This window comes from Simochromis diagramma, unplaced genomic scaffold, assembly GCF_900408965.1.
Source record: "Simochromis diagramma unplaced genomic scaffold, fSimDia1.1 OVJJ01000802.1, whole genome shotgun sequence".
In the NCBI taxonomy this organism is placed as follows: domain Eukaryota; kingdom Metazoa; phylum Chordata; class Actinopteri; order Cichliformes; family Cichlidae; genus Simochromis; species Simochromis diagramma.
This window is the reverse complement of record NW_024387492.1, coordinates 11,026,360-11,051,679: the sequence shown is the minus strand read 5'-3', so window position 1 is coordinate 11,051,679 and position 25,320 is coordinate 11,026,360. Positions and strand designations below refer to the sequence as shown.

At 40.7% G+C, this 25,320-nt stretch overlaps 1 protein-coding gene across 5 annotated transcripts in view; it reads left to right on the top strand.

The window, feature by feature from the left end:
• The window catches only part of grm1a (glutamate receptor, metabotropic 1a), a 35,087-nt gene that overhangs the window by 6,657 nt on the left and 3,110 nt on the right, over positions 1 to 25,320 (top strand). For 4 of the 5 annotated variants that reach the window (XM_040017261.1, XM_040017259.1, XM_040017260.1 and 1 more), the window contains 6 exons: positions 15,247 to 15,482; positions 15,722 to 15,730; positions 16,988 to 17,234; positions 17,776 to 17,944; positions 20,534 to 20,660; positions 23,743 to 24,679. In XM_040017261.1, coding sequence (XP_039873195.1) covers positions 15,247 to 15,482; positions 15,722 to 15,730; positions 16,988 to 17,234; positions 17,776 to 17,944; positions 20,534 to 20,660; positions 23,743 to 24,679 — 1,725 coding nt within the window. The remainder of the gene's footprint in view (positions 1 to 15,246; positions 15,483 to 15,721; positions 15,731 to 16,987; positions 17,235 to 17,775; positions 17,945 to 20,533; positions 20,661 to 23,742; positions 24,680 to 25,320) is intronic. The other variant, XM_040017262.1, reaches the window with a different exon arrangement.

Genomic DNA, 25,320 nt, shown 5'->3' with positions numbered 1-25,320 from the left:
AATCGAATTCTCTTGCACACACTTAAAGATTTGCTGGTGTGATTAGAGCATTTGTTTCCTGTCATTGCCCTTAGACGCCTTTCTGACTTCCTGTTCCATGTTTTGCGTCGGTATATGAAGAGAAGACAAGTGGTGCTCTCATCACGAGCATCTCTTTTGATTGAATATGCCATGTTCAATGCACACATGCATATTTAGGTTCATAGCAGAAGATGGCACTCTTTCTTTTTTCACAAGGCTTTTAAATTATCTATTATAATGACACTCTGGGCCGGCTGCATTGCTTCCCATATCTTTACTTTTCTCTTTCCTCCATAGGAGATGGGAAAAGTGTGTCTTTTTTTAGCTTCTGTGAAAGTCTCGATGGGCAGAAGAAATGCTTCTGGGTCAAAGAGAGACAGAGAGAGATGGAGAGAGTGAGGGCCAACACATGCAAAGCCATGTGTGTGAATGAATGAAGCTGGCACACAGGTATTAGCTTATCAAAGAGAAGCTTGTTTTCGTAGTTTATGCTTTCACCTCTGAGGAAGCTTTTACAATTTGCGTGTGCGTCTGTTTATGTTCGTGCTTTATTTGTGTGTGCATGTGTGCGAGTTCTAATAAAAGTGGTAATCTACCACAGAAAGCAAAAAAAGGGCCAGTAAAAAGAAAAGAAAAGAAATAAAGAAGTCCTCTGCACATTTTTAGATGACTTTGCATGCTGTGATCAATTTTTTGGCACTATGCAATATTTGGGAAAGTAGGTCACTTGTAATGAAGAGCTGACAATAACTCAGCGCACTGTTTTAGTCTTACAGCCCCGCATTGTTTGTAGTGGCAGCAGGTAGCTGATTTCAGTGGAAAGAGCCACAAAAAACCCAGTACCAGCACCAAATGGTAGGCAGACAAAGTTAACAAGTGGCTTTTGAACATAACTGAGCACAAAAACATGACAAATGTTGCTCCATGCCTGCTGGGTGTGTAAATAAACATCTCATAATATCAAGTTAAACTGGTAATATGGTAATAATCTTCTTTCTGCCTTATATACTGAGACACCAGTTCAAGAAGAACTGAACGCGATTATTGAGATACAGAATTCAATTAATCTATTTGGCGATTACACACTTTACATCCACTCCACACAGCAGAACATAATCCTGGTGATAGAAATTAGGACAGATCTGAGTGACCACGGTGGGAGGAAGTGGGCTGAGCGCACAAGAGCGTGAAAACTGTTGAGCTGTGAGATTTAAAGCACGCGGAGTGGTGGCTGATTGGTTCGAAGAAGGTGGACAAAAAGATGATTCGACTAGTGTCAGCATTGGTGTCAACGCTGAGTTCGACAGCATGGGAAAGTGGAAGTGGTGTAAATAATAGACCAACGACCGAACACCCAGGAAAGCAGGCAGATATGTGATTGTAATCCTTCCTTATTGAACTTCCTCATTAACTTCAGTAACCAGTCAAAAAAGCTTCTCTGTATTACCGCAAAAATGTCCTTCCAATGGTCTACACCAGGGAAGTTCATTCAAGGTCAACTATATAGATGGTAAATGGCCTGTATTTGTATAGCGCTTTTACTAGTCCCCCCAGGGACCCCAAAGCGCTTTACACACCCAGTCATCCACCCATTCACACACTGGTGGAGGCAAGCTACAGTTGCAGCCACAGCTGCCCTGGGGTAGACTGACAGAAGCGAGGCTGCCATATCGCGCCATCGGCCCTTCTGGCCAACACCAGTAGGCGGTAGGTGAAGTGTCTTGCCCAAGGACACAACGACCGAGACTGTCCGAGCCGGGGCTCGAACCGGCAACCTTCCGATTACAAGGCGAACTCCCAACTCTTGAGCCACAATCGCCCCAAAAAGCACCACAAAATACTTAATATCAGAAAAGTTAAAACAGGCCATAGCCAGGAATACTATCAGCAACAGTCAGGATGGAATAGGAGCATAATGTTCTTTAAAAATCACACAGGCACACTTGAGGCTTTCACTGCTTTTTTCCACCAAAATAATAAAACTTCCAAATACTGTCCTCATCAGGCCAATCAGTGTACTAATTAAAATGTAAGTGCGAGCAAAAAGCATTACACTTCATCACAATTATCCCATTGTTTTTGTGGTAAGGGTACAACTGAGAATATTTGAGTTTAAAATATGACACCAATTTAACATAGTTGGTGTATTTTTTTTAAGGATAATGAAGCAAAACCAGTGAGGCAGATACTGCAGCCAATTTCTTTTGAAGCTTTATGCACGTCCTCATTTCATTTTACTTGGCATTAAAAACAATAAAGGAGCGTAAGTGGTGCACCAGACCTAAATGTTTGCAGTGTTCAAAAGCAGAGAACGCTGCGGTTTTCTTTTCCTTGTCTCGTATTTTACAGTGATCACAGAGCACCACAGAAGCAGACACAAACACAATACCGCAGTGGCTGCATAAACTACAAGTGGGCATTCGGGGATGTTTGAATCTGAGAGCCTTTGTTGTTCTGTGCAGCTAACCTGCTCTTCAGACGAGGGCCAGGTGTGGCGACGTGCTCGACCCACTTCATCCCTTATCTGCGGTCGCTGCTCTGCATTACTTCCACACTTTACATCCACTCCACTCTCGTATAGTCAGTCAGAGGGCCTCTTGTTTTTCTCTCTCTGTTGTCAATCATGATTTTGCCAATCATTTGCTTCCATTACTTTGTTGCTGCAGGCATATGTTACACACACACATTGCATAAAGAGACAATATTTATTCCATCCATATATTCTGTCAGGGAGCTGCCGAGGCACAGTGGCAACATAGATTATCTACTTCATTCCAATCAAGAAAACACTGATGTCCATCTTCTTGTTGTGTTTCAAGTACATTTCAAATTTCTTCTCTTCTATTAGGTAATAATATGTTCCGCAGAAGATGAGACAGAGTGAAATATAAAAGCATAAGAGTAAGTGCAGCTTAGTCAGATGTTTATGGAGACACATAAGGGAGGAGAAGAAGAAGAGGTAACATACTTAAATGTAAGAGGGAACAGGCTTCGTTAGTTTATTATCATAATACTGCAACTGGTCCAGTTTTTTGTTGCTTCTCAATAGTTTGAGTAATTTCTCTCATTTTTGATCTCACAGGGAAAACAGCAGCATCATTTACTCAAATCTATGTTAAACAAAGGACTCCTTGGAGGATGGCAAGTAAATTAACAAAATGACAAATGAATTAATCTAATTTGGACGTATCATTGTACACTGAACCTTTCTATCCAGTCCCATATATTTAAAAGCTCCGGGAAATTCTGATGGAACTGCAAGTCTGCAGCTGAGTCGCTTACGCCTCTTGTCTAACTCGAGAACAGGCTCTCTTAACTTTTAATGTGCACAGTGCCCGCTTTCAAAAACACAGAAAAAGTGAAGCATCATGTAATGGAAACTCTCATCAGTACATCTGAAAATGTAGACTTTTATGTAAGCTGTAGTGGTAACTTCCACAATCAAAAACATGATTCTGCACCCTCAATAAACATGAAGTCATAACTTTTATTAAACGCACCTGAAAAACATCAAATCAAAGTTTAATTTATTTAAAAACTCATTAAGGAAAATGTGCTTGGTATGGTCGGAATGGATATCAAAGCAAGTAAATTTGATTTGACCAAGTTGTATTATGTGACGTTTTACATTGTCCATACATAACAAAATTACATGGAAAATATACATTTAATTAAATTAGTTAGTCAGGAATTTGCTGTAAAAATACTGGAAATTGCTTTTTGACAATAGAGCTGAATTAAGTAGGATTACAAAGGCATAACAGGGGAAAACGGGGGAAATATTAGAAGTAAAATAATTGAGTAAGGGATTAAAGTTAATATATTCAAAATAAAGTTGAAGTACCAATTTCAGAGTAATATCTAATTACAGAATAAAGATGACATTCCTTTATAAAAAGCCTTGTGCTGGTGGGTTCATCATATTTTATACTTTAAAACTGCTCTTATTAACAAGCAAATTGCTTCTTTTTCAGGACATTAGTGGCCTGAGTGGCCTCATCGATGTTTAAATCTTTGTGTAGTACAGGGAGGCTAGGTTGCATCATAATGCACAATAGGACACTTGTTCATGTTGTTTAGCCGTGAAGGTGTAGAGTTTAGGTAGGTGAGGCATCTGGGATGAAGGCGTTGCCACAACACATAGATTAGTCCAATAAACTGCAGCCACGTAACACTGACTTCGCTGGTTTTAGCGTCTGCGTTTTGCAAACTGAAGCTGACTTCACTTTATTCTTTAGAAAGCATGCCAGCCTTGATCTTAAAGGTGGATTTTACTCTCACAAGTACAACGTTTTTCCTCAAATTTCAACTTTATTCTCAAAATGTGACAAGTTGAAAAAGACATCCTCGTCTTTTTCAGATACTGCTACAGTTTACACAGAGCGATATATATTATATTGAGTTATATTTTACAGTCGGATCAGCATAATGGCAGCCAAACAGCTGACAGTATTCTACTGTAAAGCTTATATTCCGTATAACACAGCAGCATGTTTCGCAGTATTTGTTGCAGATTGCAGATGTGACAGAAATGCATCATTAACGAATCTGACAGTGTAGTGAGCGTGTGTGTGTTTGTGTGCCGTGTGTGTTTAACTGAGGGCTCCTCGGGGCCAACACCATTAGACTCTCTCACAGTCTCAGGAAACCTCTGAATCTGGAATGTTAATTTCAGTTCAGCTCTGTCTGCTGAGCTGTAGTTCCTGAAATGTTCGAAAGCTGGATGCACATTTACTGTACGGTGTCATTATCATTGCCTCTAAAGTCTCTTCCCCAGTAGGCCTACCGTGCTTGGTTTCTGAATGGCAGCATGGAGCGCATCCACCTACTCATTTGCTTGCCTGCTTGCTCTCTTGCAATTAGCATCATTCGTTTTCTCTCTCCCGCTAATGCTGCTTGAATGCTGTTATTACTAAACATCATTTGCATAAGCTGCTTTTCCACATGTAACGCTCATTTCTGTCCCTGTCTTACAAACACAGTTTCGGTCCGGGTCCCATTTTGACTGCTCAGTTCTTGTTTGTGTTTTATTCCTGACAAAATGGACACTGACACAGGAATGCGGATGTTCTGCCTCTGTAATAGCTTGGCACCGGTCATTAACGCAGTATGACTGCATCTTTTGAGACGACACTGAGGTGCGAAGAAAGCTGCAAGCCCGTATTGCGTGCGTCACATGCATTTCTGCATTTGCCTGTCCTGTTCCATTTTAAGGGGACGCTGAGCTGGAATAAATGAAATGTTTAAGGCAGGAATGAGAGACAGAGAGACTGAGAGAGAGGGGTTGTGGTGGGACACATTTAAAGTGTTTTTTCCATCATCTCTAAGGCTCTCATCTCCTCCACATCTCAGGAAGGAAAGCGTGGAGGATGTGGAATTTTGCCTATTGACTTCTTCTTGCGAGTAATTTGGCAAATTGCAGGGTTTCAGCGAAGAGCAATGTTATCTCTGGCAATATAGCACTGAAAACACCGCCAAAATAAACGGGTATATTTGCCATCCAGAACTGTAGATCCAGAAAGGGTTAGGGCTAAATTTCCGATTTATTCTGCTTGGGTGTAACCCATAGTAGCTCTCACTGAGTCAAATCTTTAAAAAAAAATATGTTTAAGGTAAAGGAAACTCTTTGGATATCAAGTTTAAGGAGTTAAAATCTTTTTTTCCAATTTGGTGATGGTTTCAAACTGAAATCCAACACTTCAGAAGAGTGCTTTTCATGTACTGCATTCGTGTTTTCACCATCTTAGATTCTCCTCTTTATTGGTGATGTGCTTCATGTGCTTTTGTTAGACTTCCAGTTTCCAGCAAAGTCGTGACTGATGAATCAGTTCTGAATGCAAAGATTCGAGATAGAGAGAGAAGGTGTGGAAGGCAACACGAGGCCTGGGAGAGAAACCTCCTTCTCACATTATCCTCAGTCTGTGATGTGACCCTCTATTTTCTGACCCCCCTGCTCTAAGGAAAGTTTAGAGTTTCATGAATTAAGGGCAGTATGTTTGTTTGTTAGGAGAACGGGGCTTACAGTACCGCTGGAACAAAAGGCTCGTGTGCTGCTTGTGCTGCAGTCGCCATGGAGATTTTGTTTGGCCTCGAGATGGAGTTGGTATGATCGTCTCGCTGCAGATCTGTCACTCAGTCTGTCAGCGGGGGCTCCACAGAATACAGCACAATAGTCCCTTCTCAGAAAATATGGCTGACATCTGAAAAATTCATCCCAGCAACAACAGTAACAAAGATGGTAATTATAAGATAAGAAAACATTGGCGATGATCATTCAGTAATGGAGCCTGGCTCGCGAACACTTGTGGCTCCGAAAGTATATTCAAGTTGAGTCAGAATTCACGATTACATCTGTTTGTGTTCCACTGTGCAAGGGAGCACAATGAGCTCCATTTGAATATTTATAACACGCCTCTGATGTTAATTGAAAGCAGACACACTTTGTCAAGGACATCTCCCTCTCTGCAATTGAAGCCCGGTGCTCCCAAAGTGCACAGCGACGGGCGAATGACATTGGAGCGATCAAAAATAGCACTCGGGCTTTGCATCTGGACACAGTTGTCAGATCCAGATTAGTAGAAGCTGAGAAGCTTTCTGCTGCAGACAGCTAACAGTGGACCAACAGAGTAGCGAAAGATGCCACAGAAAATCTGAACCTCCACTCAAAACATCACAGAAAAAAGGAAACCAATCAATAGCAATGTTTTTACAACTGTTTGCAATTTAAATAGCAAACATTGTTTTTCCAGCCTTTTAGAATCGCTGCCAGTCGGACTGCCTCAAGTATTGGACTATTTCTCAGATGAAATAAGCGACTGGAATTCATCATCCTGGGCTCTGAGTTATTCTCATGTAACGCCGGATAGTGCTCGCCCCAACCCCGGCTGGGTAAAGCAGCGGGCTGAGTAAAAGGAGAGGCAATCGGCAGTGAATTGAAAAAAGAGTAGAAGAAAAAAAAGTCTTTTACCTAAAAGGCCTTTGTGAAGCAAATGGATCCAGACCTACCTCGCTGGCTTAGTTTCCCATAACCTATAAATATTTATTACTTTTACAGTATTTCTTTTCTCATGGGCAGTTAATATGGTACAAAACCATCCCCATAAAATAGTGTATTATGTAAATAAATATTACGTAAGGCTACAGTTTGTCTTTAGGAGAGAATGAGGCTTTTTGCCCTTTCTGTTAACATTTAAAGCAAAAATATTGCATTATTAGATTTTTGGGGTACATGTGGCATCATGATAGTTTTCTAACATGTTACTTGTACAGTTGTACAAGAAAAATCTCAAACTTACACCATCCATCCATCCATCCAGTCGCTTCCGCTTATCCTTTTCAGGGTCGCAGGGGGCGCCGGAGCCTATCCCAGCTGTCATAGGGCGAGAGGCGGGGTACACCCTGGACAGGTTGCCAGTCTGTCGCAGGGCTAACACACAGGGACAGACAACCATTCGCACTTACATTCACTCCCACATTTACACCTATGGGCAATTTGGATTAATCAATTAACCTGCATGTCTTTGGACGGTGGGAGGAAGCCCAAGTAAGTCAAACATACACCTTAATCAAAATGATACTGGTTAATAAGTCCTATAGTTATATAGTAATAATGTAACAAAATATGCTGAGAATGGAAAGAAAAACATCTAAAGGAGCATTCTCCTCGCACTTTAATAGAAATTCTGCATTAACTTTATCAAGTATTCATAAAATATCATTGAGATTTTTGTGATGAGATTTTTTATTGAACTGACGTCTCTTGGCAGTAAAAAGCAAACGCTATTTTTTCCCAGCAGTGTTTCCTGTCATTGTGGAGGACAGTGATCTCCCAACTCAAACTGGAGCATGATGAATAAATAAAAGCAGCCTGGATAGGCTTTAAAGGCTTCCCAGCAAACCCAGGGCCTCTGCGTCTCGCTGTTATACCGCCAAGTAGCTAACAAGCCACCGCTTCTGTTTTAACTCAGAAGAACGCAGATTGAGAGAAATAAGAGAAAAGGAGGAGAACGGAAGAGCGGGGAGACAGAATTCGGTAGACAGAGGATTAGTGCTTAGCTGAGAAGACCAGCGTTGGTGTGATGAGATCTTCATCCGCCTGAACAGTTTCAAATTAATTAAGAGTGTTGTGGGATCGGGATGAAGATGGAGAACTGAGACCTGAAAAAAAAGCAAAGATAGCAGCATTGAAAATGTATAAAACATTTACTTAAATACTGCTCTTAAGAAAATATATGAGACTCTTTTTTTATTTGTTGGTATACTTAAATTCATTATGTTTTGACTCAGTGTGTTCACTACTTTCCTACAAGTCATATGTTCACCTTATAACATGTGATGCTTGTGTTTTTATTCAGGTGAGGTTTGTAATAGAAACGCTGTACTATGCTATCAGTCACCATAACAAAAGTCCTTGTAAGGATAATAAGCTGCTGGGTTATTTGTAACATCTCAGCATGCGTTTTTATGGTATGGTGCGGAGGTATGTTACTAGCCTGTATGTCCATCGGCTTGGTTGTCCTTGAGTTTAGAAATTGTAAAGAGTTTCATGAATAGCTGTTATTTACAGGCTGAGACGCTTGGGTGCAGTTTATTTCATCAGTTTTCATTTCATTTAGGGGTCTTGAGGTTTTTGGTTGCAGTAGTAGTATACTGCAGTATATACTAGTTCTCCAGTAAGTTCTCCAGCACTCCTGAAGGGCTTTTAAAGTTGTTGTTTTTTTTGGGATGTTGACTTCTTTATGACTTCAAAATGCTTTGAATGTCCTTCAAGAAGCCTGAAGTACAATTCCTGAAAACTATTCAAAGAAATGACAAGAACGTTTGCCTAGGAGAGTTCAGGCTGTGCTGAAGAACAAAGGTTGTCATACCAACTACTTACTCACAAGCTCGTTAAAATTAGATAAATATGAAAAAGTATATTTTTGCCTTTCCGTGTTTGTCTGATTCAATACAACTTTGTACCCATTTCCCATTTTCAAACCAAAAGAAATGAGGCGTTGTAATTACACTATTTCCAATGCTAAGCACAAAAATTGCATTCACTTGTATGTGGATCACTAAATTTAACTGGAGAATGTGCAAAAAGATAAATGACACCAAAATAAGATACAAAAGAGAAACAGTATGAGGTTTAAGCCTTGAAAGTGAGAACTTTTGTCCATCATCCTCTGCTACACCTTAAGGGGCTATTAGGGTGGAGAAATTAGGGTTAGTGTAAGGCAAGCATTTAGATTAGCTTGGAAATGCAATATGCCCATAAACACAAATGTTCAAACATGTGGGTTTAACATGACGATGAAACATTAAAAAGACAATTTTATTTACTTTTATTACTTTTAGAACAAATAAACGTTGGCATTTTAAATTTGTGTGAAGCAGACAGATTAAAAGTTTTTTTTTTCTATTAACTAACTGAACTTTTTGTACAGAGCAATTAGGAAACTCTTGACTCCCCTATCCCCCCTTCTTCTTTTTAAAGTAACTCTTCTCATTCATCCTCCAGGGGAAACAGTGCATGTGATTAAATCTCTGCCCTGCCAATTAATTCATGCCTTCATAAATATACAAATGTGCTATCAAACTGGAACTAGATCATCCGGCAGAGCGAACGGAGCTCTCGGTCTGCTCTCTGTTGTGTACACTTCTATTAATTATACAGCTGTCGACACACTGTGCTCCTCTAAACAATGCCACACATCATCGAGCCTTAGTATGTTATCAAAATGCGCTCGTCTTAATGCTAAGCATATGCCGTTGAAGGGATAGCAGCTTGCTGACTTTACTCGCCGAGATAAATACCTACTTAGATTTATTAGATTTCAGTAGATTTTTTGGGGGGAAGTATGGAATAAAGGGGAAGTGAAATTTTATTATTTTATTCTAAAAGCTTTTATTGATCTGTGAACGTAGACATACACTCATGGACCACACGATAGAGCGGTGTTTATCAAGTCCTGCCTATAAGATGAGCATCAGTGTAATCTTATATCACTATAACACTGTGAAACCTCTAAGCATCTTAATCTTAGATCCTACAGCTTTTTTCAAATCATTATCTCGATTTTTTTTTTCGAGTCTGGCTTCCTGTCAGATTTGGAATTTAGTTCCAAATTCTTTTAATTACTTTTACATAACATCATAACTGATCCAATATAGAAAATCGGCAGCTTATTTTGCCATAATCACTGACTTTGAACTCAAATATTAAGCCCAGTGCCTTCCCAGTTTGTTCTAATTCTTTAACAAATCATGGATGTGGATTAATATTTCTTGGACAGGTTTCCGGTGGCTGCTTTGTAAAGAGACAAAAAGAGATACACGAATAAAGACTCACATCATAACTGCTTAATATCACCATAATGCTATTTACAATGTTGTCCATGGTTCATCTTCAGTTCTTTTCTTATCTTGCACACGCCTCAGCCATGAAGGTAGGAGATCAGAATTCGCCCATACGATCACCTCTGAAAGAGTCACATGGATCATTTATGGATGGTGAAATAGACGCTTTTCAGGTATTATTATTAATATTATTTCATCAGCCAAGAATTATTTTGCAATACTTTATAAACGTGTTAGTCTGTGTTCGTTCTTACTGGCGCTTAGTGGGAAAACTGCAAAACTAACGCTCTTGAACAACAGCGACTCCTTAATCTACTTAAACAGGTGTTCCTGTAGTATATCTAACCCAGGTTATGTAATAATGGGCCTTCCGATATGCGGTGTGAACACTGAGGTGACATTAAATCAGATTTGGTCCCATTAGGCATCCCTCTGGTGGCCCGAGAGTTTTGATGAGCTGTTTGGAGCCCTGCCAGACGACGCCATCCTGAGAGAGGCGAGCGAGAAAAGAGAATGTCATTTTACCTCATCACAAACTCCACTGTGAGAAACAGTCGAGCACGTCTTCTGCGCGTTGTGCATTATTCATGTCGCGTGTTGAACAGCACTTCTGTCTCTCCATCTATCTCTTCTTCTACGCCCCTCCTGTCTTTTTATCCGCGAACAGTCGGCTTTTCTCTCGCATAAAACCTGAAGTGTACTGACCACATTAGGACGCGTTAAATGCAGTTAGCCTGCAACGTATGTGTGACTCGGAACATCGAAATGGAAATATGCAGGCTAGTGTATGAGTCTTTGTGCCTCTCCCTGTACTACATGTACTGAAATGGAGGGTAAAGGACAAGGACTGTATTCACTTAGACTAAATGAAGTAAACGTGACCAGGACTAATGCAGTTCACGTTTCTCCAACTCTTGACTTAATTACAAGGAAGAAAATAATGAGTCAGCTGAATTATGATCTCCAAATATACGACAGAAAATACTGTAAACATGTTGAAACATGTTAGGCAAATATATACTGCAGTAGTTACCCACATAAAACAGATGTTATGTTGTGTTATTTTGCCCACTCACAATTACCTAACACTGTTGCTGTCTTTAGCAATATTAGCTGCATGCAGCAGAGGATTTTTAATGAATTTTGGAGCCTTGGAGAACAACATTCATTACAAGCTATCAAAAAAATGCTACATAAAGCATACCTTTGTCAACCTATCATACATTGCAATATGTCAATACAATTGATATCAAATTGATTAATTAATTATGCAAATATGCAAACCTGTTCTTCCTAGATACACCACTCTGACTAAAGCATACTTGAATGGCACTGACTGAGCTGTTCTTAAACAAAAAGAAAAATGACCAGCGATTAAAGTCAGGGAGCCAAACAAGATGAGAAAAGCTTTTCTAACTTTTTTTTTTTTTTACATTTACATTTTCCAAAGCTGCTGAATTGGAATCCATCCATCCATCTTCTTATGTTCATCAGTTTCAGGGTCGTGGTGCTGGAGACTAGCCAAGCTGTCTTGGGGTGAGAGGTGGGAGTACACCTTGGACAGGTTGTCAGTCTATCACGGGGCTCACACATGGAGACAGCCAACCATTCACGCTCATATTCACACCTACAGCCAATTTAGAATTGACACTTAACCTGACATGCATGTTTTTGGGCTGTGGGAGGAAGCCGGAGTAAAAGGAGGGAACGCACGCAGTCACGGGGAGAAAAGTCCACAAAGACCTTTTTGTTGTGTTTCAACATCAGGCTTTGGAATGGAGTGCTGTAATGTACAGTACTTCTGGAGGTTTCTTGCCTAAAAATAAACAATTAAAGTAACCTACAAACCTACAGCATGCACATTATTGCAAAGATGGTACTGAGGAATATTAGCATAATATTAAATTATTAACTATCATTTGAAAGTATTGAATATACCTTATTTATCTTCTCATTTCACCTCTTATATAGACTGGCGCTATTATGCCCTTTTCTTATTTGAGCCTTCTTGCCCAAGACTGGGCAGGTTTTTGGACGGGACCATTTATCCAACCCAGAACTCTCAGAACTGTTTGGATTGTGTTGTAAGGAAAGAAAACCCCCAAGCCTCTGCAGCAGGTGATTAAAGCAGAACATCGCCAGTACTCATCGACTGAGCATCAGCGACATCGTCAAGGTGCAGGGCCCAAATTATATTAAAAGACAATATCCAGCCCAGTCACAGCCTGTTCACCCTTCTGCTGTTTGGCAAGCAGTACAAAAGAATTAGTATCAGACTTCAACACGTTATTTTCCCTTAGGCTGTGAAACTTGGGAACTTATCTTGCGCAAGCAACAACAACAGTTAGTTATTTATTCATTAAGTTTTAATTGTTTTTTTATCCCCTGGACTACGAATTTTGTAATTCAAGAGCATACACCCATTGCACAATGCTTCATCATACTGTGCATATAAAATGCCTTTTATTTTTATCAGTATGGTTACACATCACCTGGCGCTGAATGTGCCAGTTGAGTAGTCATAGGATTGATTAATCAATCGATTATCATTCCATCATAATTCTTTGAGTTTCCAGCTCCTGGTCAGTAAGTTGATCATGGTGTGGTTTTCTTTTAGGACACAAAGGCTGTAGAGAGGTGATGGGATCGAAAGGTTGAACATCAACCTTTAAAGTCAGCTGGAGCTACTTTAACAACGTCTGGATTACATGGGGTTTATTTTTAGGATGTTTTTTTAGTTTCCTGCAGGCTGAAGGAACCCACGTGGATTTTACCACGAGAAGGGTGGAATAGCTCAACCATAAATTCTCACAAATTAGTTTCAATGTCTCCTTTTTCTTGACTGGCAGTAATTGTTGAGGAAAAGGTCAGAGACTTCGACCTGCACCTACATGAACAGGCACACGTCCTTATCCATCACCCAGCGCATCCTGTGTGTGAGGTGCCTAATTGGTTCCGCGGTGAATCATATCTAATTGGCGTGTAGCTGTCTATAGCGAAGGTACGTTGAGGCAGTAGACTGAATCCCACATAAAAGTGTAGAAGAGTGTAAAAGAGAGTAAAAGCTGAAGAGCAGTGCTGCTGGAAGCTTTTAATGGGACAGAGAGAAAGAGCAAGTTCATTGTGGTGTTATTTATCTGTTAATTTGTTTTTTCAGTGTCCCCATCACTGGTGTTTTCCATCTCTCTTAGAGCCCAAATCAAATTAGCTCAGTAGGCTAGAAATTCTGGCGCACAGGGTTACAAAAGTAAACAAACAGGCAAGCTGACTTGATTGTGTAAAGTCTGCATTTATTGTTGAGGCACTATTGCTGAGATGATTACGGTCTTCTTAAATTGAGGTTTGCTGCAGGGGACGTGAGATAAGTCCCCAAGCCGCCATGCTAATTTAGCGCTGCACAAGAGCCGAGGCTGCAGTCTACCTACTTGTGATGGAATATTATTTAAATAAAAGCAACGCCTGACTTTAAGTTTTTACTTGTGCTATGATACTCTTCTGTCATTGTTTTTGCTTTGTTAAAGGATACTTATTCTACAGCCCAAGCAGAGAAATCCATAAGATTTGGACCACTGCTGAAGTTTAACACTGCTTTGTTGCTAGTTAGGCCTCCAGTATTAATAGCATACCAGCCACCATAAGCCTCATTATTTTTCTGTGTCTTTAAAAACACTTTTATTAAGGTAATAAAAATGTACTTTGGCTCTGAGAGAAGTTTCATTGTTAAAAGTTAATGATGTGGACAATGATAACAGTGATTTAGCACAGTGCTTCAGTTTAAAGATTTGGTGTAACTAATATCTTTGTGCTTGTGCTAAACACCTATCCTCTCCTGACTAATGTGATTATGATTAAAGCGAACAATCTGTCCTCTCGTACAGTGATACTCAATTTACAGCCTGTAAGACAAATGAGTCCCACCACAGGATGACAGCTGGCCTGTCAACCACTTTCTAATTCATTTTAAAACACGGTCAGACACATCTGCAACTAAAATGCATGTACAGCCTTTGATCACAGTAAAATATTTCCTCACTATATTTGGAGTTAAGGCTCTGTTTTGGGACCCCACCACCTTCGCAGACACATACATGTAAAGCTTGAGCAGCAACACGGCTTTTCATAAAAAAACATAGCAGGCAACAGTAGCAAAAGATACAGCGTGATACATGTGATCGGAGAAGAAGACGCTGGAGTGAAGGTTGCAAGATATCCAGCAACTGTAGGCAGGTTAAAGCAATTTAAATGCTTTTATGAGATTTCCTAGCTGGGTATTCATGGAGCACGTGCAAAGGAATGAGCTGAGCCATCAGCTGATAGGGGCTGACATTAAGATCAGCTGATCTGCTATGCCCTTTGACCTTGTGGCCTACCTGAACTAACCCTATGGTTGATTGATGATGTATGAGTTTGATGATTTATTTTATAGCCTTAATGTGAAACCTTCTACTAAGTTCATGTAGTTCATGTCAGTTGAAAGAAACAGGACACTAAAGTTTACCTTACGATAATATTATTAATAATAGTTTATTTTTTTAATTAAATCAAATTAAATGTAACTTTTTTTACTACTTGGTCTCTGACATCCATCCATTCAGCAAGTGTCTCAAACCCTCGTTGTTTACATCGTGTTGAATGAATGAACAAAGCAGCTTTTGTTAACAGCTTTTTGGGTTTGTCAGTCTGAATTAATAGTTGAGTACTAATTAAAATATTCAACAATCCTTTATAAAACAACTATGCACAGAACATCATCAGTGTCTAACAGTACCTCTTATTATTATGATGTTTTGTCCTTCCTCGAATCTTCTTTATCTTCTAGTCTTTTATTGTCCACCCTTTGACCATAAGATCATAGTCTCCTCTTTTTCTTCTGTCTGTCTGTAGCGATGGATGGGCAGACCGTTACGAAGTTGTGGAGGGTTATGAGCAGGAAGCAGAGGGAGGCATCACAATGAAGCTCCAATCAGCGGTGGTCAAGTCCTTTGACGACTATTACCTAAAGCTGCGTCTGGACAGCAATACCAGGAACCCTTGGTTCCCAGAGTTCTGGCAGTATCGTTTTCAGTGCCGCCTCCCAGGCCATACCCAAGAAAAGAAGAACTACAAAAAAGTCTGCTCCGGTAGGACATAACAAAATATTCACATTTTTGACGTTCATAAGTAGGAGTGGATATTTTTCAAACAAATGACTAGTCACAGAGTTTAGTTCTTCAGGCACCGTCTTCTTTTCTTCTGACCAGAGGGTTAAATATGATCATGAATATGAGAACAGAACTCATGAATATTAATAAAACCTGTGATTTGTTTTTCCCCCCCTGTGTTTTCCTCCATGAATATTCTCTCCCTTTGCTCGCAAAAGGTGATCATGGTAAATTGTGTTCTTGACTTGTTGATAGCTTTTCAACCACAATTCAAAAACTGCTCCAAACAAATCCACCCTGCAGAATGGCATTAAGACGAATTGGTCAGCATGCTTCTAAATTCAAACGATCAATAAAAATCAACTAGTGGTTTGTGATGACACTCAGAGCTGTAAGGTTATGGACGCTTTTCTACTTTGTATCACACGTTTACAAACCTCTTATGTTCCATAGATCTTCGAGGTGGTAAGTGTATCTTTCTAGACACGATTATTACAACAACTGTCTGAATTTCATCTGCACTTTGTTTGCATTTGACTCCTCCAAGACAGGATGAGTTTGACTGATGCTTTTTTAAACCCAGCGCTCTCTGTAATATCTGCGATTTAGTCAAATAAAGTAGATGGGTAGATGTCTTCATCCTGGCAGGCTTAGAGTGCGAAATTCATCAGTCAAACTCTGATTCAAAGCACTTGCTTGTTTGGTCTGTACGAGGAAAAGGAAAGAAAACAAAAGTTGACATATACGTTGGAAAGCTGCACAAAGGAATGGCTCACTCAGCACACGCTGCTGACACAAACACCTGAAAAATATGTTGTATGGTGAGAAGTTGCATCCCTTTCCCCCCCACTGTGCGTGCATGTTGATATCACAAGCAAAACATATCAGTATTTTAAATGCACTGTCAAAGGAGGCAACAATAAATGTAGTTTTGAAGAGATCTATCCCCCCCCCTTCTGCCAAACACTGTGACTGTGGGACAGTGCCTTTAGATGACTGAAGTACAGCTTGCACAAACAGTGAGGATTTTCCCAGGCACTGGCTGTTCTCCTCATCTGTTTCCTATTGAGCTTTTGGGCATCAATGCTAATATATTTTGTTGCTGCACAAAAAAAGAGTTGTCTTTGTTTCTATATTCTTCATGTGTTCTTCGAATTTCATCATACTTCTAATGCTGTCATTCACACAGAGTAATAAATCTTTTAATACAGCAGCACAAAAAAATAGTTTAAGGAATAGTTGCAGGCATGCATTTAAAAGTCTTCCTTATTAATGTTTTTTTTAATCTTCTGCCCTTTGTGATCAAGGTTAAGAAGAGGGGAAGAGATTGACAGAACTAAAAAAAATGAATTTGAGGTTAACACGGTGATTTGAGTTGTACAGTTAATTTCTCTATCTCTCTTTCTGCCTTGAAGCAGATTTTCTACACTTGCGGTTCGGAATTCTTTCGACTGTGTGACGACCTCTTCTTTCATCTCTAACAGGAAATGAAAGTCTGCAAGAGAACTATGTGCAGGATAGTAAGATGGGCTTTGTCATCAATGCCATCTACGCCATGGCTCATGGCCTTCATGATATGCACAAGGAGCTATGTCCGGGACAGACAGGGCTCTGTGAGGCGATGGATCCCATTGATGGCAGCAAGCTTCTGGACTACCTGCTCAAAACATCCTTCAGAGGAGTCTCGGGAGAGGAGATTTACTTTGACGAAAATGGAGACACCCCAGGAAGGTAAGAGGAAGAAGAAGCTAATAAAAAATTAAGAAAAGCCAAGAAATGAAAATAGAGATTTGATATCACCATCTGGGCCACAAAGTGCATTTCCCCTTCTCCCACTCTCCAACTCATTAGCACACATGTGTGTCCCAGTCTTGAGCATGAGAGGATGTAATTAGTCTGGACTGGAACAGATTTAGTGGATTGTCCACTGCGGCAGTCACTTTCATGTCTTTACAGTCCAACGGACAACATTTGACAGTCAGAAAACACAGCCGTGTCATTCCTCTGTCAGCTGGAGGTTAGGTGCAGCGCATCCTGGTTCAGTATAAAAATGAGGGCACACTGTGCACTGGTATGAGCGCTTGATGTCACATAACAGAGTTGTAAGCAGTTTGCGGCTTCAGATAAGAGGAAAGGCTTAAGCTGTGGAGTTGTTATCATTAAATTACCTTTCACTCTGATTCTCTCCTTTCCCACTCCCTCTCAAATCCTTCCCTTTCTCACTTAATAAGTGTGTTAATACGCAGTCCTCCGTCTCTCCTCAAACATCCAGGTATGACATCATGAATTTACAGAGCGTGGGTGATGATCGCTATGACTACATAAACGTGGGGTCGTGGAGCGAGGGCATCTTGAGCATCGATGACAACAAACTGTGGATGAACAGCAGCGACATGGTTCGCTCAGTCTGTAGTGAGCCCTGTTCCAAAGGACAGATAAAGGTAGGGATTCAGATCCTCCTTAAAGTAAATTCCCATACGAACTCATCCTTATCCTTCTCTGAGATATCATCTCGGCACATTTCACACTCTTCCAGAGCGACCTAATAATCATTTAATGTTTGAGAAAAATGCAAAATTTTTCACGTTTTAGAAGACAAAGAACAATTAAGAAGCCTTTATAGAATTTAGCTGAGGTTTAGTTGACAACCAGAGCTTTATGCGATGACGTAAAGGGCTGTCCTATGGATTTCTCAATCTTGTTTTTACCTCGCCTTAATAAAAATAGACTTAGCAGGATAACTGAGCTGGAAAATACTTTGATCCAGCTTCAGGCACAACAAGAAGTCGGATTCTCTGAGGCTTTACAGGAAAGAATAACTTAACTCTTTGTTGCAATGCATAAAGGTGTTCTTATTTCACAAAGCCGGAAGAACGTAAAGCTTTAAAAGACCCAGACACAGTCCTCTATCAGCTTGAAGGCTGAAAAACTGTAAAGAATACTCCAGTATCATTGCTTTTTAAACACTTCTTAGTTTTATAGACTCTTGTAATACACAGTGCAGCATTCAAAATGTTTGCATTTTCTTCAAGAACTCAATCTGCCTTCTCTGTCTGATAATGAATCCGAGTCAGTCTACTTGCTTGCTACTTTATTAGAGGTACACCGAATGAAGGTGATCCACACTGATTAAATCAATTTTATTAAAACGTGTTAATCTATCACACATCATTTTGTGGCAGAGGGTGAATATTCCTGCTTGTCAGACTGGGACAATATTGGTACAGATACAGACTGGCTGGAGAATACGATTCATCATTATGATAAAGCACTTATAGACAAATTGTCAGTGTTCAGCACAGGAAATAGTTATTCTCTGTGTATAGGGATCAACTAGAGTTGACCCCTTTTAACAATACTATTCTTTCTCTTCCTCAAAACACTGGATCGGAAAATCAGAGATTATCATTGTATGCTGATAATACCCTTCTTTGTGTAGGTAGTGCAGTTTCCTCTTTACCACATGTTTCCACTTTTGAGTTGTTCTGCTTATTATGTGGATATAAAATCAAATGGACAGCAATTAAAAGCATTCTGCCCTCCCGTATACCAGAATCTTCACGTTGACGTGTCCTCTTGTACGTCATCCACTGTAACACAAAATTGTCAAGGTAAATACAGGCACATTTGAAACCTAATGTAATTTCCCACACTAACTCAACGCTTTTATATCAATATTTAAAATGGACATACTCACTTGGGTCGATATTTACTCTTTTATGATCCCTTTTGCTTCTTCTGGCTATTTCCAAATTTTAGTATGCACTTCTAGTTCTCTCTCTTGGTTTGATTATGCTCCTTCCGTCTCTTGGAGATGAATAATATGGAATATTTTGCTGCCTCACAGATTGCAGGACCTAGTAATTAAATTTGGAAGGTGTAATTAAATTTCTTTTGCTACTTGCTACACTGGTAACAAAAAAAAGTGCATGCAGATCTTAAAGGGCACAACCATTTGCCATTTTCTAAATTCCAAATGCAGTATGTTTTCTTTGTTGTTTCTGCAGTACAGTTATGGGGAAGTGATGTTTGAGTTTGAAAGAAAGGTCTCTGTGTTTAATGGAATTTTGAGATTTACAAGCAGAATGTAATCTACCGTGATAATCTTTTTTTTCTATCGCAAATTAGGATTAATCATGTGGGCATGCAATGTCCCATCGGGATGGAAATGGAGGAGGTCAAGTAAAGACATCAATATAATCATTAGGATTAAGCATTGGGGGAACCACAAATGTCTAACTTTCCAATTAATCTCTACTGTAATTAAAAAGAGAAATGTTTTAAGAGCTGAACCGGTGCCCTTACTGTACATCTGTTCCCAGTAAATATGTCATTGATTTTTCTTGCAGTGAATCTTAATCCTTTATTTGCTTAAATCACATGCTGGCAAGAAGACTGCTGATGCTACACTGTCCTACATTTTTAAATCCTCCTCCCATTACAAATGATTTAAAGAAGGGATAATGAAGGAAAAGAGAAGTCTATGTAAATATGACAAACACAGATAAGTTCTGATGTCACATAAAAAGTTTAGGTTTGCACCATAAACTCACGGGACTTGCACTCTACCTGAGTGAGGAGATGGACCGTTTGGGACAGTAAGCAATAAAACTGGTTTTGAGCACAGGCTGAATAAATGCCCTCATTTCCTTCATTTGGGGACAATTGTTTTCAGACTGGCTATGCACCGAGTTGCCCCGAGGGAGGGTGCATCCTCTCTCCTAGCTGCTCATGCTTCCCCCCTCTATCTGCTTTGTTTCGTGCCCCACTTATCACCCTGCTTTACATATCACAGTGCTGGTAACAGCTTCTTTGGGAGCAGAATGTAAAAGCAGCCGGCCTTGTTTTCTAAACACTCTGTCTGGGGCTCAAAAAACGCACAAACAAATCCTCATTTTGATATCCCCTCTGTGCTGATTAATTATTTAGGTTGCTTAAGGTGAGATGTGCTTTCCACGGCTCAGTGTAGTGACTTGCTACCGAGCTTTCTTTGGCATGTTGTTGACTGTGTGTTGTTTCTCTGCGTGCAGGTGATTAGGAAGGGTGAGGTGAGCTGCTGCTGGATTTGCACCACATGCAAGGATAACGAATATGTCCAGGATGAATTTACCTGCAAGGCGTGTGAGCTGGGATGGTGGCCGGATGATGACCTGGCAGGTAGGAGAAACAAAAACAGAAATTGTGTTTGTTTTTATTACATCGTTCATCCACACTCCTTGTCCATTACCCCTGAAACGGTTCACACTTATTATTTTGCCCATTTCACGCGTTTACCCTTAGCTCAACCACAGTACTTTTAGTGGGGCTGACTCCCCTGTTCTCTCAATAGTCATCTTCCCCCACCGTAAGGCTATTCACACAGCACCTCAGTGGTCTAACAACACCTTTTTCACCATGCAGGTCCTATGCCCTTGCTTTCTTCATTTCCTCAAACCTTAACACCACTCCCTCAAAAAAATGCTGCTGCTCATTTCCTTCCTCTCTGCTCTTGTTGTGACCCGGTGCTTGTTCTGACAGCGATTTATAAAGTTGAGAGGAGCCCTCAATTCCCAGGTGTAAAATCCTATTACTGCCATGAGAGGCTTGAGGATACATTTCAGCAGTCTGTCAAGAAAGAAAAGTTTCCTTCAGTCTCATTACATTTGAAAAATACTAATAGAGAGAGGTAATATGCTATTCACTGAACAAGGGTCTACAATTGTGAATGTGTATTTTTGAAAATATGCAGCAGAAGAGTAAATTTCAAAGGTCTTCCCAGAGCTTAGAAACACAAATAAGCGATTTGAGGATTGTGTTAGATAAGTGAATGCAGATACATTTCATCTTTGCCACCCGTGTCTGTTTGCATGCATAAGGGCAAAATCATCTGCAAGCTGAGCTGGGTGTGTGGCCAAAAGAAAACAAGCAACAGTTCTCTGTCCCCACTTCCCCCTGCATTTAAATGAAACCATGCTATAAGAGCTGGTTTACACCTTGATATGCTCATTACTACCTTTCTGATTAGAATCCCCAGAGGACGACAATTTTGTTTATTTTAAAATTTCATATGTCTTATGATTTGGCATATTAGGATTTAGCATGCAGACCAGAACTGGGTTCCTCCGTGAAGTCACTGTAATGCTATTAGCAGAAGCATGTAATTTATGAAGTGTTAAGCTGGGGAAGTCTAGGGATGTCATTTTTCTCCAATTAAGCTCTCCAGACTTCTTCTCTGTGTTGGATGACGAGTATGCAGGGCATCATGACAGAAGAGAAATAGAGCTTTGGGGTGTGTAGGATGAAAAATGCAAATGAGTTCCTGTCAGTGCCATAGCGCAAATGTTGGGGGCACATGTATGGGCAGCTATAGGTGTACAAGGAACTACATAAATAAGAAAAAACACATCTATTAATATGGTCATCAGCATTTTGTCAAATGTCATATATATATATATATATATATATATATACAGTGGGGCAAAAAAAGTATTTAGTCAGCCACCGATTGTGCAAGTTCCCCCACCTAAAATGATGACAGAGGTCAGTAATTTGCACCAGAGGTACACTTCAACTGTGAGAGACAGAATGTGAAAAAAAAACATGAATCCACATGGTAGGATTTGTAAAGAATTTATTCGTAAATCAGGGTGGAAAATAAGTATTTGGTCAATAACAAAAATACAACTCAATACTTTGTAACATAACCTTTGTTGGCAATAACAGAGGTCAAATGTTTACTATAGGTCTTTACCAGGTTTGCACACACAGTAGCTGGTATTTTGGCCCATTCCTCCATGCAGATCTTCTCGAGAGCAGTGATGTTTTGGGGCTGTCGCTGAGCAACACGGACTTTCAACTCCCGCCACAGATTTTCTATGGGGTTGAGGTCTGGAGACTGGCTAGGCCACTCCAGGACTTTCAAATGCTTCTTACGGAGCCACTCCTTTGTTGCCCGGGCGGTGTGTTTTGGATCATTGTTGGAAGACCCAGCCCCGTTTCATCTTCAAAGTTCTCACTGATGGAAGGAGGTTTTGGCTCAAAATCTCACGATACATGGCCCCATTCATTCTGTCCTTAACACGGATCAGTCGTCCTGTCCCCTTGGCAGACAAACAGCCCCATAGCATGATGTTTCCACCCCCATGCTTCACAGTAGGTATGGTGTTCTTGGGATGCAACTCAGTATTCTTCTTCCTCCAAACACGACGAGTTGAGTTACAAGTTCTACTTTGGTTTCATCTGACCACATGACATTCTCCCAATCCTCTGCTGTATCATCCATGTGCTCTCTGGCAAACTTCAGACGGGCCTGGACATGCACTGGCTTCAGCAGCGGAACACGTCTGGCACTGTGGGATTTGATTCCCTGCCGTTGTAGTGTGTTACTGATGGTGACCTTTGTTACTTTGGTCCCAGCTCTCTGCAGGTCATTCACCAGGTCCCCCCGTGTGGTTCTGGGATCTTTGCTCACCGTTCTCATGATCATTTTGACCCCACTGGATGAGATCTTGCGTGGAGCCCCAGATCGAGGGAGATTATCAGTGGTCTTGTATGTCTTCCATTTTCTGATGATTGCTCCCACAGTTGATTTTTTCACACCAAGCTGCTTGCCTATTGTAGATTCACTCTTCCCAGTCTGGTGCAGGTCTACAATACTTTTCCTGGTGTCCTTCGAAAGCTCTTTGGTCTTGGCCATGGCGGAGTTTGGAGTCTGACTGTTTGAGGCTGTGGACAGGTGTCTTTTATACAGATGATGAGTTCAAACAGGTGCCATTCATACAGGTAACGAGTGGGGGACAGAAAAGCTTCTTACAGAAGACGTTACAGGTCTGTGAGAGCCAGAGATTTTCCTTGTTTGAGGTGACCAAATACTTATTTTCCACCCTAATTTACGAATAAGTTCTTTACAAATCCTACCATGTGGATTCATGGATTTTTTTTTTCACATTCTGTCTCTCACAGTTGAAGTGTACCTCTGGTGCAAATTACTGAGCTCTGTCATCATTTTAGGTGGGGGAACTTGCACAATCGGTGGCTGACTAAATACTTTTTTGCCCCACTGTACATATACACAATAATATGTGCATGTGGAAGGCACTAAAATCAGGCCATTGCCAACACTCTGATTTGCTTTGCCCACTCTTTCATTCTCCTTGACTAACTGCTTCCCACCATCTTTTAATGCACCTTTCATTCAGTAAAACTAACCGCAGGATGAATTAAAAAATTGACCGAACACTGTTTCCTCTACTGTTTCCAGGTTGCCAGCCCCTGCCGTTGAAGTATCTTGACTGGGCAGATGTGGAATCTATAGTTGCTGTGGTTTTCTCCTGCGTGGGCATCCTGATCACCTCCTTTGTTACCTTTGTGTTCATCCAGTACCGTGATACACCTGTGGTTAAATCCTCCAGCAGAGAACTCTGTTACATCATCTTGGCAGGCATTTTCCTAGGCTACATCTGTCCATTCACATTAATCGCCCGTCCCACAGTGGCCTCCTGCTATTTGCAGCGGCTCCTAGTGGGCCTTTCATCTGCCATGTGCTACTCTGCCCTGGTGACCAAAACTAACCGCATTGCACGCATTCTGGCTGGCAGCAAGAAAAAGATCTGCACCAGGAAACCCCGTTTCATGAGCGCCTGGGCCCAAGTGATCATTGCCTTTATGCTTATTAGTGTGCAGCTAACTCTGGAGATTACACTCATCATTCTAGAGCCCCCCGAGCCCATCAAGTCATACCCCAGCATACGTGAGGTCTACCTCATCTGTAACACCAGCAACGTAGGCATGGTAGCGCCGCTGGGCTACAATGGCCTCCTAATCATGAGCTGCACATACTATGCCTTCAAGACGCGGAACGTGCCCGCCAATTTTAATGAGGCTAAATACATTGCCTTTACCATGTACACTACCTGCATCATCTGGTTGGCCTTCGTGCCAATCTACTTTGGCTCTAATTACAAGATCATAACCACATCCTTCTCCGTCAGCCTGAGTGTAACAGTGGCACTGGGCTGCATGTTCACACCCAAGATGTACATAATCATCGCCAAACCAGAGAGGAACGTCCGAAGCGCCTTCACCACATCTGACGTGGTGCGAATGCACGTCGGAGATGGGAAGTCTGCGGCTCAGTCAACAAGCAACAGCTTCCTGAATATGTTCCGCCGGAAGAAGACTGTAACAGGCAATGCCAAGTGAGTAACCTTTTGTGCTTTTTCATCTTTCTGTTTGGATTTCATTTCTGGGGTCACTGGTTAGAGACCAAAAAGGTGACTAAACTCTCAAATTGGAAAAAAAAAAAATCATATCAAGCTATCACTTTTTTATGATGTGTTTGCATGTCAGTGGTCTGTTTTCATCTTTCCAGTACCCCAATGAGTGTTTGTATTTATGTAGTAAAAACTGGTTTTTAGGCACATCCCCCTCCCCCTGAGAATGAAATATCATCAGCGAAATTTAATAGGAAAGTCAAGATGGGACGTTTGCTGTTATTGATTTAAAGCTGAAAGGCCATTCAAACGTGTCAGGGATAATGAAAGTAGAGATTTCATGTGGCGATTCTAGATGTAAGACTTGCATATAACTTTTTTGAGATCCACAGCAGTGGCACATGGACAAGTGACTAAAGTAAGGAGCGGGGCAGAGAAGGAGAGTGATCCCAATATGTTTAAGTGTTGTCTCTTACCCTTGCTATGCAGCCTATCTAATCTTCTAACCCTTCAACCTTCTATACTGAGGAGCGCACTGTCAAGTGTCAAGGCTGGCAAATGTTTTGGAGTCATTCAACCTCTTTCTTGGAGAGCTGCACTGCCAGTTTGTCTATTTTATAATACAG